Source organism: Myotis brandtii, unplaced genomic scaffold (assembly GCF_000412655.1).
Source record: "Myotis brandtii unplaced genomic scaffold, ASM41265v1 scaffold350, whole genome shotgun sequence".
Lineage (NCBI taxonomy): Eukaryota > Metazoa > Chordata > Mammalia > Chiroptera > Vespertilionidae > Myotis > Myotis brandtii.
In genome coordinates, this window is record NW_005363468.1 from 767563 (window position 1) to 782407 (window position 14845).

The 14845-nt window shown below is 38.0% G+C and overlaps 1 protein-coding gene across 1 annotated transcript in view; it reads left to right on the forward strand.

Moving 5' to 3' along the window:
- MYCBP2 (MYC binding protein 2, E3 ubiquitin protein ligase) overlaps window positions 1–14845 on the forward strand; it is a 300054-nt gene that overhangs the window by 42125 nt on the left and 243084 nt on the right. The window contains exon 5 of the mRNA XM_014544063.1: window positions 12568–12643. Within this exon, the coding sequence (XP_014399549.1) occupies window positions 12568–12643 (76 nt within the window). The remainder of the gene's footprint in view (window positions 1–12567; window positions 12644–14845) is intronic.

The window sequence follows — 14845 nt, forward strand, 5'->3', positions numbered from 1 at the left end:
GGTGATCAGGTTGGCAGGCAGAAGCGGTTAGGGTCAATTAGGCAGGCAGGCAGGCGAGTGGTTGGAAGCCAGCAGTCTGGATTGTGGGTCCCCCCAGATTGGGGGTGCAGGCTGGGCTGAGGGACACCTCCCCCCCGCCCCCACTGCCAGTGCATGAATTTCGTGCACTGGGCCTCTAGTTTTACAAATAAAAGTGCTTTACTTTTTCCTTTCAGTATTAAGTAGATGTGGTGGTGATAGTATAAGTCCATGTGTTTTTTTCCCATACTTAGTGGAGGTATTTAATTTTTCATCATTGAATATAATTAATATTAGTACAGGTTTTTTAATAGATAATCTTTACCAGATTAAGTAACTTCTTTTTTTAGCTCACTGAGGCATGCCATCATAAATAGTTGTTTTAAAAATTTTTTTCTGCTAATATAGTTTCTAGTTTTTGAAAATACTTTTTATGCTACTATTGAAGTGATCATATTCTTCCCCCTCCCCCCATTCTGGTATTATGTTGAATTGCATCAATTGGATTTTTTATTTTACCTATTTTCCCTTTTGTATGTTTCTGGACATTGAGATTATTTTTAGGTTGATGACTTTTTTCCTCTTATTTTTTAATGAGATATAATTCACATAACCATAAAATATACCTTATAAAAGTATACAACTTAGTGGTTTTTAGTATATTCACAAAGTTGTACAAGCAGACTATTTCTTTTTCGCTCCAGAAAAGAAATTCCATACCTATTAATAATCACTCCCCTTCTCATTTCCATAGCCCCTGGCAAGCACTAATCAACTTCTTGTTTCTATATATTTGTGTGTCTGGACATCTATAATAATAAAAGCGTAATATGCTAATTAGACCGGTTGTCCTTCCTTCCAGACAAAGCCACAGTGAGTGGGGGCCAAGGCGGAGATGGCAGTGGCCCCTGGCCTTGGTGGTGGGCGGGGGCCACAGTGGCGGGGCCGGGGCCAAGGCCCTTGCATGAATTTCGTGCATCGGGCCTCAAGTTTCATATAAATGGAATCATACAATTTGTGACCTTTCCTGGTCTTTGTTTCTTTCACTTTGCATAATTTTTTTAAGCTTCGTCTATATTGTAGCATGTGTCTACTTCATTCCTAATTATGGCTGACTAATATTTCATTAAGTGGGTGTCTCACATTTTGTTTATCCATTTATCAATTGATGAACATTTGGGTTATTTCCACTTTGGGCCTGTGTGGCATTTTTTGCTTCTTTGTTCATGGGAGATATTGGCCTGAAATTTCCTTATTTCAAAATACCCTTTTTAAAAGGTTTTGTACGATTTGTTTTGTATGAAATGTTTCCTCTTTTTATATTCTTAGGAAGAGTTCATCTAAGATCAGTATTGTTTGAAAGAATGTATCAGCTAATTCCTTAAATGTTTGGAGGAATTCACTGGCAAAGCCATCTAAGTCCAGAGTTTTCTTTGTGGCAGGGTTTTGATTAGAGATTCAGATACTGTATTTTTTCCTTGGTTAGTGTTTGGAAGGCATCGAGCCTCAAGTTTCATATAAATGGAATCATACAATTTGTGACCTTTCCTGGTCTTTGTTTCTTTCACTTTGCATAATTTTTTTAAGCTTCGTCTATATTGTAGCATGTGTCTACTTCATTCCTAATTATGGCTGACTAATATTTCATTAAGTGGGTGTCTCACATTTTGTTTATCCATTTATCAATTGATGAACATTTGGGTTATTTCCACTTTTGGCCTGTGTGGCATTTTTTGCTTCTTAGTTCATGGGAGATATTGGCCTGAAATTTCCTTATTTCAAAATACCCTTTTTAAAAGGTTTTGTACGATTTGTTTTGTATGAAATGTTTCCTCTTTTTATATTCTTAGGAAGAGTTCATCTAAGATCAGTATTGTTTGAAAGAATGTATCAGCTAATTCCTTAAATGTTTGGAGGAATTCACTGGCAAAGCCATCTAAGTCCAGAGTTTTCTTTGTGGCAGGGTTTTGATTAGAGATTCAGATACTGTATTTTTTCCTTGGTTAGTGTTTGGAAGTTATATTTTTCAAGAAATTTGTTCATCTTTTTTAAGTTATGCAACTTATGGGCACATCTGTAGTGACATCCCCCTTTTTATTTCTCAAATTGGTAATACACACTTTTATTTTTTTCCTGATCAATCTTGCTAGAGGTTTATTATATTTATTAATTTTTGGCTCTTTGATTTTCTTTCTTGAACGTTTGTTCTCCATTTCATTGATAACTGCTCTTATTTTATATTCCTCTCTTTTTACAACCTTTCCATTTAATTTGCTGCATTTTTGTTTTTACTAGCATCTTAAGTTGTAAGCCTGGATAATTTATTTTCAGACTTTCTTTTCATTATATGCATTTATGTATTTGCAAAAAGCTATATATTTCCCATGGGCAAATACTTTGGCTGCATTTCATAAGTTTTTATATGTCATATTTCATTTTCATTTAATTGAACATATTTTCTAATTTCCATTGTAACTTTTTATTATATCTCTTCGACACATAGTTTATTTAGAAATCTGGTTTTTAGGTTACCAGACATTTGGGAATTTCTTAATTTTCTTTCTGTTGATTTCTAGTTTAATTTTCCAGTGATCACAGTCCTTGTAAATTTGTTGTGACTTGGTCTGTGGTCCAGCATATTGTTGATTTTGGTAAGTATTCTACATACATTAGAAAATAATGTGCATTCTTCAGTTGTTGGTTGTGTTTTTCTTTATATGTCAATTAGGTCAAGTTGATTATGTTTTTGAATTTTTCTGTATCCATGCTATTTTGTCCTCTTCTTGTTCTGTCAGTTGGAAGATACGTTAAAATCTGCCCTTTTGTGAATGTTTTTTCTCCTATTCTCAATTTTGCTTCATATGTTTTGAAGCTATGTTATTAATAGATGCATTTAAATTTAGGATTGTTATGTTTTCCTTTTATTTGACCCTTTTAGCATTATGAACTGCTTTGCTCATCTTTAATAATACTTGGAGCCTTAAATATTACTTTGTCAAATACTACTATTTGGGGAGGCTGGTGAATTAATTTATTGAGGTGGTATTGGTTAAGAAAATTGTATAGGTTTCGAGTGTACAGTTCTATAATACATCATCTGTATATTGTATTCTGTGTTCACCACTCAAAGTCAAGTCTCCTGTCACCATAGTAATTATTAAAGGAAGACTTTCCTTTTGTTTTTTTAGTTTGTTTTATTTATTTTTTATTATTGACATTATTACAGATGTCCCCTGTTCTTCCCCCCACTTCCTCCCTCCACCCAGCCCCCACCTCACCCCATATATCGCTATGCAAATATGAATATAAGTTCTTTGATTTATTTCTTCTGGTCCCCCCCCCCCCCCTTTTCCATGCATCTGGACCTATTTTGTTCATCAGTTTATTTTGTTCATTAGATTCCAAATCTGACTAGCTTATTTCACTCAGCATAATTGTCTCCAGGTCTATCCATGCTTTTGCAAAGGGTAAGAAATCCTTCTTTTTTATAGCCACATAGTATTCTATTGTGTAGATGTACCATAGCACTTTTATCCCTGACTGGGAATCGAACCATGACCTACTGATGGGCACTTGGGCTGTTTCCAGATCTTAACTACTGTAAATAATGCTGCTATGAACATAGGGGTGCACATATTCTTTCTGATTGGTGTTTCAGGTTTCTTCTTATCAGAAGGGGAATCACTGGGTCAAATGGCAGTTCCATTTTTTTTTTTTTTTTGAGGAGCCTTCATACTGCTTTCCATAGTGGCTGCACCAGTCTGCCTCCCACCAGCAGTGTACTAGGGATCCCTTTTCTCACCATCCTTGCCAGCACTTATCGTTTGCTGATTATTGATGGTAGCCACTCTGGCAGGTGTGGTGATATCTCATTGTAGTCTTTTTTTAAATCTTTATTGTTGAAAGTATTTCATGTGTCCCCATTTTCCCCTATTAACTCCTTCTAGCCTACTCCCACCCATTGCCCCAGGCCTTCACTATCCTATTATCTGTGTCCATGGGTTATGCATATATACATACAAGTTCTTTGGTTGATCTCTTCCCACCCATCCCTGCCTTCCCTCTGAGAGTCAGCAGTCTGTTTCATGCTTCTATGTCTCTGGAACTATTTTGTTCATCAGTTTATTTTGTTTATTAGATTCCACATATGAGTGAGATCATGTGATATTTGTCTTTCTCTGACTGGCTTATTTCACTTAGCATAATACTCATTGTAGTTTTAATTTGCATCTCTCTAAGTTTGTATTTCTGATAGTGTTGGCATGTTGATAATGAATTATATCAGGTTTTGTGGGTTTAAAATATCTCTATTTTTGTCTTTGTTTTTAAAGGATATATAAAGGATATATTTGATAGGTATATAATTCTAGATTACTAGGTCTCTCCCCCCCCTCCCCCAAGCACTTTTCAGCACAACGAATGGAAGTGATCAATCTTATTGTTCTTCCCTTGAGTCTATCTTTTATCTCTGGATGCTTTAAGATTTTTTTTCTTTATCCTTCAATTCAGCAGTTTGTGCCTAGCATTTGGTGTGCCAAGGTGTAGTTTTTCTTTGCATTTTCCTGATTTTCTTGCATCTGAGTGGTTGATTTCTTCCCTCACTTTTGTAAAATTGTCATGAATTATCTATCTCTTCACATAGTGCTTTTGGCCCATTCTTTTTTCCTTTTTGTTTTGTCTTGGATTCCTGTTACATAAATATGAGACCATATGACTGTGTCCCACATGTTACACTCTCTATTTTGTTCATCTGTTCTCTCTTTTTTTAAAATATGTTTTTTAAAGAATATATCTTTATTGATTTCAGAGAGGAAGGGAGAGGGAGAGAGAGAACCATCGATGAGAGAGAGACATCGACCAGGTGCCTCCTGCACGCACCCTATTGGGGATCAAGCCCCGCAACCCGGGCATATGCCCTAACTGGGAATCAAACCGTGACCTCCTGGTTCATAGGTTGATGCTCAACCACTGAGCCACACCAGCTGAACATCAGTTGCCTCTTGTATGCACCCTGCTTGGGGATCGAACCTCTTGATTATCTGTATCATTCTTTTGTTTCTTTGGATGTCTCGTAATGTTTACTGGTATTGTGTGCCTAACATTGTGTGTAAAAGAACAGTTATTTTCTTTCAGAGAAGTTTGTTCTTTGCTGTGTTAGACAGATAGGGTGAAGTATTGACTACCTCAGTCCAATCAAGGATTAAATAGATTTCTCTCTCTACTGGGATTTTGTCTTTTAAACACTGGGAGACTGTGAGAAATTGGCTTTGGCCTATTGGCATAGTCTTCTTATTCTTCCTCCATGCCCCATCACTAAGCAGATCTACCATTGGGAAAACTGGCCACATATTTGGGGCTTTTCTTGATTTCAAGTCCATCATTCCAACCCATGCAAGACATCTAAAGCACCAGTAGCTTCTGGTTTCCCTTAGTAGAGTACCTTGTTTAAGCTAAGCTTGATTTTCACTTGTCCCCAAACTCTGCAAATGCCCCCTTGGAAGAATATGAATACCCTTGGAAGTGCTCTTTCATCTCTGGATTTTTAGTTCATCTAGTCCTAAATTACTTCCATAGCTTCTTATGTTTAAATTTATCTTTATTATTGAAATATTACAGATGTCTCCCTTTTTTCCCCATTGACCCCCTCCACACTCCACCCCCCCAAGCCTTCATGGCACTATTGTCTGTGTCCATGGGTTTTGCATATCCTATATAATAAAAGCCTAATATGCAAATTGTCTCCTCTGGCGGTCGTTCTACTGAGAGACTGGGAGTTCGACCGCTCGCTCGCTATGATGTGCGCTGACCAGCATGGGGTGGCGCGGAACATGGCAAGCATTGGCGACGCGCTGTGACTCTCACCGGCTACCCGGGGGCGGGGGTGATGGGGATGGAGGTGCTGTGAGAATGCGGGGTGTCCGCCGAGTTCGCTCTCACTCCCCCTGCTACTCTCCCCTGGGACACCAGGGTTCGCACTGGGGAAGCCCCTGTGCTCAGGTGCTGGTGCCCGCGAGGAGCCTGCCCTGCACCCACGCAGCCTCTTCAGGGTTAGCTGGGCTGCAGCTGCTGGGACCGCAGGGTCGGTCAGGTGTCACGAAGGAGCCAGTCTGCGAGGTCGGCTGGGAGAGAGCGTTCTGCCGGCCCGGCTTCTGTGTGGCACCACTGGGTGGCCCAGAGGCCCACGCTGAGCCCCGGCCCGCAGCCAGCTGCGCTTACTGCATCTCTGCATGGGGACTCTGGTGTTGTGACTCAGGTGGAGGAGGGCGCATGGAGGCCTGGGGGCCCAGGTGCTGCCCAGGGCCCAGAGGTCAGCTGGGACCTTCCCTTCCACACCAGATGCTTGCACTTTGATAGCCGGCCAGGCCTTAGGGACCACACCCATGCATGAATTTCGTGCACCGGGCTTCTAGTATACATATAAGTTCTTTGCTTAATCTTCTCCTGCCCCTTTTCCCCTTTCCTCTGAGACTTGTCAGTCTGTTCCATGCTTCCATATCTCTAGATCTATTTTTTTCATCAGTTTACTTTATTCATTAGATTCCACATATGAGTGAGATCATGTGACACCTGTCTTTCTCTGACTGTCTTATTTTTGAAGGAAGAGTAGTGGCTTGCCCCTATCTAGAAAAGTGGAAGTCAGGAGTTAATCTTGGTAAAAAGAAAAGGCAGATAATTTTAGAGTGCTTATTTGTATAAGCATAGTGATGTTTTGAATAGTTTTATCTGTGTTGCATACAGTAGGTCATCGGGTTATGTTGGAGATCCGTTCCTACGGCGTGACGTAACATGATTTCCGCCATAAGTCGGAACCCACCTACATCATAAGCACCTGCCTCACTCACATGGAGCACATACACAGCAGTAATGAAGTGAAACAGTGAAAAAAATTTAAAAGAAAGATGACAATTCCTGACCTTTACTTGTGGTAAATAAATAATAAAAAACATAAAGCACATATGTACATACGTCAAAATGACGGAACTTTTTTTTTTTTTTTTTACAAATGGAGATGGCGATGTAACCATGAAACGACGTACGTCGAGTCCGACGTAACCCGAGGACTGACTGTACTATTAATTATGGTGTTTTTTTTTCTTTCTGACATGAGCCTGTTAATCAAAATATGTTCTAGACTGGGAGTCGTCAAACTGGTCCACAGACCAGATCAGCACAATTCCTGTTTTTGTATGACCTGTGAGCTAAGAAAACATTCTCCCAGAAATAAAGTTTTATTGTAATACAACTATGCTCATCTATGTGCTGTCTATTGCTGTTTTTATGCTGTAAAAGTTGAGTAGTTGCAACAGAGATTCAATGGTCTACAAAGGATAAAATATTTGCTATCTGATCTTTTACAGAAAAAAAAATATTTGCCTTTTCCTGCCTTAGACCATAGACTCAGGAATTTTTAAATTTCTCATTGCTAAAGCAAATTAAACAAAAGATTGAAACCCATGGCTCTGTGGTTGAGCGTTGACCTCAACCAATAGGTCATGGTTTGATTCCTGGTCAGAGCATATAGACTCGGGAATTTTTAAATTTCTCATTGCTAAGGCAAATTAAAAGATTGAAACCCATGGTTCCGTGGTTGAGGGTTGACCTATGAACCAATAGGTCATGGTTTGATTCCTGGTCAGAGCATATGCTCGGGTTGTGGGCTTGATCCCCAGTGTGGGGCATGCAGGAGGCAGCTGATCAGTGATTCTTTCTCATCACTGATGTTTCTGTCTCTCTCTCCCTCTCCCTTCCTCTCTGAAATCAACAAAAATATATTTTAAAAAAACACCCTCTTATTCCTGAAGTTCTTTGAATTTGGATTTACTAAAATCCTAGCATTTTAGAATTAAAAGGAATCTCAGAGATAATCTCCTTAATTTTGTTATTTTCCAGATGAAGAAACAGATTCAGAGAGAGGTTTTACAATTAAATTCTGACTAATTTTTGTTTTGTTAGAAAACAGACTCAGTAGTAATCTGGTAGAGAAACTAATGAACTATATCGTGGAACAACTTGCAAAATTCATTGGTACTCATATTGCAGAGTGTTTGGTTTTCCTTAAACAGTGATTGTCATTATGAATGTTCCTTCTTTGGCATTTTTAAAGTAAACATTTTAAAATAAATATTTAAAGCATGTTAATAGCCTTTGCCTTTCATTACTACACATAATTCTTTCAAATCTCATGGGTAGGGGGTTCTTTGTGTGAAAAGACTAAAAATCTTATAGGATCAATTCCAGACATTCTTCATTAAGCTCCTATTTGATACAGGATTTAAAGTGCTAAATCACCAGAAATTCCAAGATGAATTGTTCATGTGTAAGACTGCTTTCTAGAGTTCTTCTTTTATCCATTCTCAGATATTATGAAAAATTTATTTAAGCTTAGTTTTCAAATGCAGTCATGTAATGGGATCTTATCCTATCTAATAAAGAGGGAATATGCTAATTGACCCTCATGCTGTTGCAAAGATGGTGGCGCCCACAGCCAATAAGGAGGGAATATGCTGTTTGACTGCCCCGCCCTCAAAGATGGCAGTGCCCACAGCCAGTAAGGAGGGAATATGCTAATTGACTGCCATGCCCTCAAAGCTGGCAGTGCCCACAGCCAGTAAGGAGGGAATATGCTAATTGACTGCCATGCCCTCAAAGATGGCCACGCGCCTGCCTCCAGAGTCCCCCAGCCCCCTTAGCCCCCCAGTCTCCTAGGGCCACTTGAGGTGCAGGCAAGCCTCAGATGGCGGCTGCCCAGCCGCCCAGGGCCGCCCGAGGCTCAGGTAACCAGGGCCGGTTGAGGCTTGTGCTGCTGGCAGTGGTAGCTGCCGGCAGTGGCAGCAGCAGAGGTGTGATGGGGGCATCGCCTTCCCCTGATCGCCGGGTTGCCTCCCGCCCCTAAGGGCTCCCGGACTGTGAGAGGGGGCAGGCCAGGCTGAGGGACCCCCCTCCAGTGCATGAATTTTCATGCACTGGGCCTTTAGTACTACTAATAAATAGCATTTTTATTTTCTAATGTTGAAATGAGTTTTCATTATATAATGTTTAATTTATTACTGGCTCTTTTTGATAGCCCTCTACTTCTAAAACAATCCAAATCAACAAAGAACACACACAGTAAAATTAATTTCTGGGGATTTGGGAAAGCTGATTCTTCAGCTGATCTATATTCAGGAATTAGTAGGTTCAGTTTTATTTAAATTGTTATAACTAATTAAATGTAAAATGCATAGAAAGAAATCTATCTTGTAATTTGAACATTCAAGAAGTCTATTAAAGCCCGCCTGGTGTGGCACAAGTGGTTGAGTGTCATCCCAGGTACCAGGAGGTCACAGGTTCAATTCCTGGTCAGGGCACACCCTGGTTATGGGCTTGATACCCTGTAGAGGGTGTGCAGGAGGGAGCCTTCCTCTCATCAGTGTTTCTATCTCTCTCTCCCTCTCCCTTTCCTCTCTCTGAAATCAATTAAAAAATTTTTGAAGTCTGTTAAGCAAGGCAGATAAAAATATTGATGTATACTGGTGAAAATTTAGGTTCATGATAACTAGGCTTCAGGAAATTCATCTTAATTTGGATTTATATATTCGTTCCTCTGACAGTTCATTTTGAGTGAACTTTGATGCTTTTATAAATTGCATAGAAGGAGCTAACCTTTTAGCAGTTACATACTCCTGTTGCTCAGATAACGGATTTCACTCAAGTAAACTTTAGTATAAAGGGAGGTTGGTTTCCTAAGTCATATATGAGAAATATTTTCATTAATGTGTTTGTTCATCTAATATTTCTTGAACATCCATGATGTGTCAGACACTGATGCAGGTGCTGAAAGTGTGGAGTTGAAGTAGACATTCTTCATGCTCTCACATTACTCGTAGTTGAATAGATTATGTAAGCAGGTATATCTGCTCATGTGTAGCATTTGATAGCTGTTGGTCACTCTCTTTACTTTTGTAGCTTACTCTACTTGGGAAATCTCATTCACATACATGGTTTCCATTACCTTTTTTGCACCACAATCTGCGTAAAATAATTCTATGGGTAACTCCTTAATGGACATTTCTGGCTAGATATCCTTTAATGTTTGGTCTATCTATGGATCTATCCTTGGTTCTCTCCTTATTTACTCTTTGTGTAAGGCTCATAGCTATAGCTCTGAACTTTCTTTTCAACCCTTCCTTTCTCCTTCATCCTACTTCCTCTTTCTCAAAATAGTATTGGGTTCCAGGTACTTTTCTGGGCAAAGAGCTAGAGTAATAAAAAAGAAAGACATGGTCTCTGCACTCTTGAGGCATACAGGTTGTGAGGGAGTGGTGCATTTAACAGATAATCCCATACACAATTATATTTGTAGATTACACAATGAAACACAAGTACAAAATGAAATGAGGGTGTGTATTAGGGAAACTAACCCAGTCTGGGACATTCCTGAGTAAGTGACTCATATACTGGGACCTCAGAGAATAAGAGTGGTTAGCAGGGAATGTAGGAGAGAATTCCAGGTAGAGGGAGAACCTCTTTGAAAGTCCCTGAGGAGCTTAGCCAGTCCAGACCATTGAAAAAGATGTCTTTGTGGCTGGAGTATGAAGAACAAGTTGGAAATGACTGCAGAATGAGGCAGGAGAGACTGGCAGAGGTCAGATATCAGTAGAGGAGGTTGTAAGCCTTCATTTCCTTTAGACCAGTGGTTCTCAACCTTCTGGCCCTTTAAATACAGTTCCTCATGTTGTGACCCAACCATAAAATTATTTTCGTTGCTACTTCATAACTGTAATGTTGCTACTGTTATGAATCATAATGTAAATATCTGATATGCAGGATTGTCTTAGGCGACCCCTGTGAAAGGGTCGTTCGACCGCCAAAGGGGTCTCGACCCACAGGTTGAGAACCACTGCTTTAGACTTTATCCTAAGAGAATCGAGAAGATATTAATAGAGTTGTTTGGTATGTGTGTGTTGTTGTTGTTTTCTATGTTTTTGGTGTGTTTTTTTTTCATTTGTTTCTTTTTGTCAATAGTTTTAAGTGGGGGAATTACCTACTCAGATTTGTGTTTTAAGGAGTTGACTTGCGTTTTTAATGTGAAGAATGGATTGAAGGGGACGCAAATATCAATGTGCAGAAATGTGTTATGAAGGTTTTGCAGTGGTCCAGGCAGGATGTGGTGGTGACTTAGATTATTAGCTTAGCAGCAGTAGAGATGTAGGTAAATTCAAGAACTGTATGATATACAATTGACAGGATTTCGTGATTATTTTGGTTTATGGAGTGAAGCTGAAGGAAGTGTCAAGGAAAAAATTTACATATGCTTGTTCACATCTATCTTGTTAACATTTTAGAATCTTCAAAATCTTTTTCATTAGTCAAACATCTTCAAAATCAAAATCCATTTTTTTCTTTCGCAAAGTAATTCTTCCTTTTGACTTCCATACTTTTGTGAATGACATCCCTACCTCTAAGTGACTTAGCCTTACTACAGCTTCCACTAATTGGTTACCAAGTGTTATGGATTTGAACTCTGTATCATGTAGAGTCTCTTTCTTCTCCTCTTCCTCCTCCTCTTCCTCTCCCCCCTTCTCCTCCTGCTTCTCCTCCCTCTTCACATTTTGTCTTTATTATAGCAATAGCACCCTCTTGCTTTTTATCCAAGTCACTGAGCTCCTTGAGGGCAAGAACTGTCTTTTTTTATCTAAATTTAGTACCTAGAAGTGTGTACTTCAGCATGGTAGACATAAAAAATATTAAATGAAATTAAAATAAAATGTTTTGAGTCATATTTCTTCCACTCTAATTCTCATTATTTGCCTCATTTATTTTTTCTTTCTCAGAGTCATTTAGGGACTTCCTTTTGCTTATAAGAATAATTTGGCCTCCGGGCTGTGAGGTAATGAAAAACTGGCTGCTGGATGTGAGAAGTCTATGAGTTGGGGTTTATTTATAGTAATTTGCCAAAAATGGACTCCTGGCCATTTTTGCACCGTAGTCCTCACTACTACAAAGAGCAGATTTTTCTGGGAAGGGAACATAGTTGATATTTATTAGCATTTCCACTGTTAAATAAAGTTTAAAAACCTCCATTTGATGCCTTTAAATTTTTTTAAATTTTATAAAACTATTTGCAGAACTCAAGTCTTTTGTCATTTCATGTGTATTGCTTAGATAATCTAGTATTGTGTTATTTCAATAGCTACATTATATGGTAGTATCTTACATGTATATCTAGAGCAGGGATCCTCAAACATTTTAAACAGGGGGCCAGTTCACTGTCCCTCAGACCGTTGGAGGGCCGGACTATAGTTTAAAAAAAAACTATGAGCAAATTCCTATGCACAGTGCACAAATCTTATTTTGAAGTAAAAAAACAAAATGGGAACAAATACAATATTTGTATTTGCAGCATGTGGCCGGGCCGTAGTTTGAGGACCCCTGATCTAGAGTATATTGTTTCATAGAAAGTTTGTAGGATACATATTTAAGTCTCTACTTTGGAAGTACCTATTTTTAATAGCTTTGTATGTTCTAATATTGAACTTTCATAATTTTTCCACATTTTTGCATTTTTAGGAATAAGAAAATTTTAAATAAGAAGAAGTTGAAAAGAAAACAGAAGAGCAAATCAAAAGTCAAGACAAGAAGCAAGGTAAAACTGCTGGCAGTTTATCAGAAATAAGGAATTTTTTTATATAGTAATTTGAATTACAATGCCAAGATTAAAAAGGTGTGAGTATAATTAGCACATCATTTCACGTCTCTGTGTTAAAGTAATTTTTTAGAAGCCTCTTAGTATTTAATTACACTGCTTAGCTTCATATTTTGATCAGTAGCCTAGAAGTTAATAACTGGATCCTGAAAATTGTTTATTATTTATTCTTATTTTTGATTTGGGGGAAACATAACCATTTCTCTTCTTTTTTACACTCTGACTACCTGTACTACAAACTGAGTAAAATTGGCTTGTGAGTTGGGACCTGAATTTGGGTTCATCATATGCCTATGCATGTGTCATGAATTAGGGAGAATCTTGGTGCATCTATATTGTTCTGAGATTCTTTTGACTGGGTGGCAGTGCAAAAGAAAATGCAATATAGAATATTTTAATTAGGTGGGATCTTAGCAATCAAAGATCTCATTTTCTACCTAATACAAAAATCTTTGCTATAAAATCCATCTAGTTTTTTCTTAAACATTTTCAGGGTCCAGATTCTGCTTTCTATATAAGAGTCTCTTTTCTTTTGAACAGTACTAAGAAGCCTAGATAGGAGGAAGAGAAGAGTCATAACTATGATTTCTGAACAGCTCCACTTTTGGTTAATATAGCTTAGCTTGGCCTGTATATCATATTTAAGTTCTAGAGACCGTTTCCTGCTCTTTCCAATTAGTGTTCTTGCTATTGTAACTGAGAGAAATCAACTTTAAAGTAGTAAACAAACAAAAAACTTCCAAAAGGATAAGGGACAAAATTTATTTGGTGGCTCTATCTTGAGACAGAGATGGATTCAGGGATTAAATAATTCATCAAATCTATGTCTTTGTCTCTTGCTTCGGTGTGGGCTTATTGCCTGTGGCTGAGCACTAAGGCTGCTGGCAGCTCCATCTTCATTTTCTTTGAGCAAGAGACATCTCTCCTACTGGTTCTAGCAGAATGTCTTGGGTATGATTTTTTTATTAACCTGTATCATTTACATTGGTGTTGGAGATTAGGTACTTTGGTTAGAGGTGAGCACCCCAATGAGCAGGCCATGTAAAATGGGAGAAGGGTTACCCTAAGGAAAATGTTGCTGGGTGGGCAGATAATATATTTTCACTCTATCACCTCTTACTACTTCTGCTTTTGAGATAGAAGAGAAAAGTGGAGAGCATTCTTAATATACTTACTATATATATAAAAAAATTAACAGATTTATATTCATTTAGATTTCCAACCTCCTCTACCCCTTATCCACTTTTTGGATTTATGTGCAGAGTCATAGTATGGGAATCTTGAAGATCTTTTTAAGTTCTCTTAAGCTTTCATTTAGTGATATTCCTAAAGGTGGTAGTATATGATATCAGGATAATGTGGGATAGTCAAGGTTTTTTTGTCCCTTTCAATTCTGTCTCTATCTTTGTGCCCTTTGTAATTCTCAGTTCTTGTCTAGCTTCAGGTTTTATATCTGCTATCGCCTTTATAGGAGCAGCTTGTAATAAGAATGATATAAAAATGCATTCTTTTATTCCTCAAATATTAATTGCATACTGACTATGTGTAGGTATTATGCTAGATATTTGGGATAGGAAGATAAATAAGAAACATTTCCTACTTATGATAAGCATATAAAATAGTAACATTTTTTTAGTCACCTTGCCCTCTGTTACTGTTTTTGGACTATTTTTCATACACCCTCTTTTTAAATAAGTTATGTAAAAAATGCCAATGGGCTTTTTTTCCATATTTTTTAAAAACAAGTATTTCTTTTCAGCAAAACAAACTAACAAAAAATCCATTTATCTATACTACCATATCTCCTTTCTTACTGTCATTGACCCCTCTACTAGTATTTCTCCTCATCCATTAGCCATGTCCTTTATTTAATTCCTTCTTATTCAGTTTAGTTACCACAGTTGTTGGTTTTTTGTTTTTTTTTTGGAATAACTCTTGCTTAATTAATCTACAGTATTAGTTCCCTATGGCTGCTGTATCAAATCACACAAACTTGCTGGTTTAAAACAGTGCAAATTATCTTACAGTTCTCAAAGTCTGAAGTTCAAAATGAGTCTCACTGGACTAAAGTTAAGATGTATGTAAGGCTATATTCCTCTGGAGTCTCTAGGAGAGAATTCTTTTTTTTTTTTTTTTTTTTTT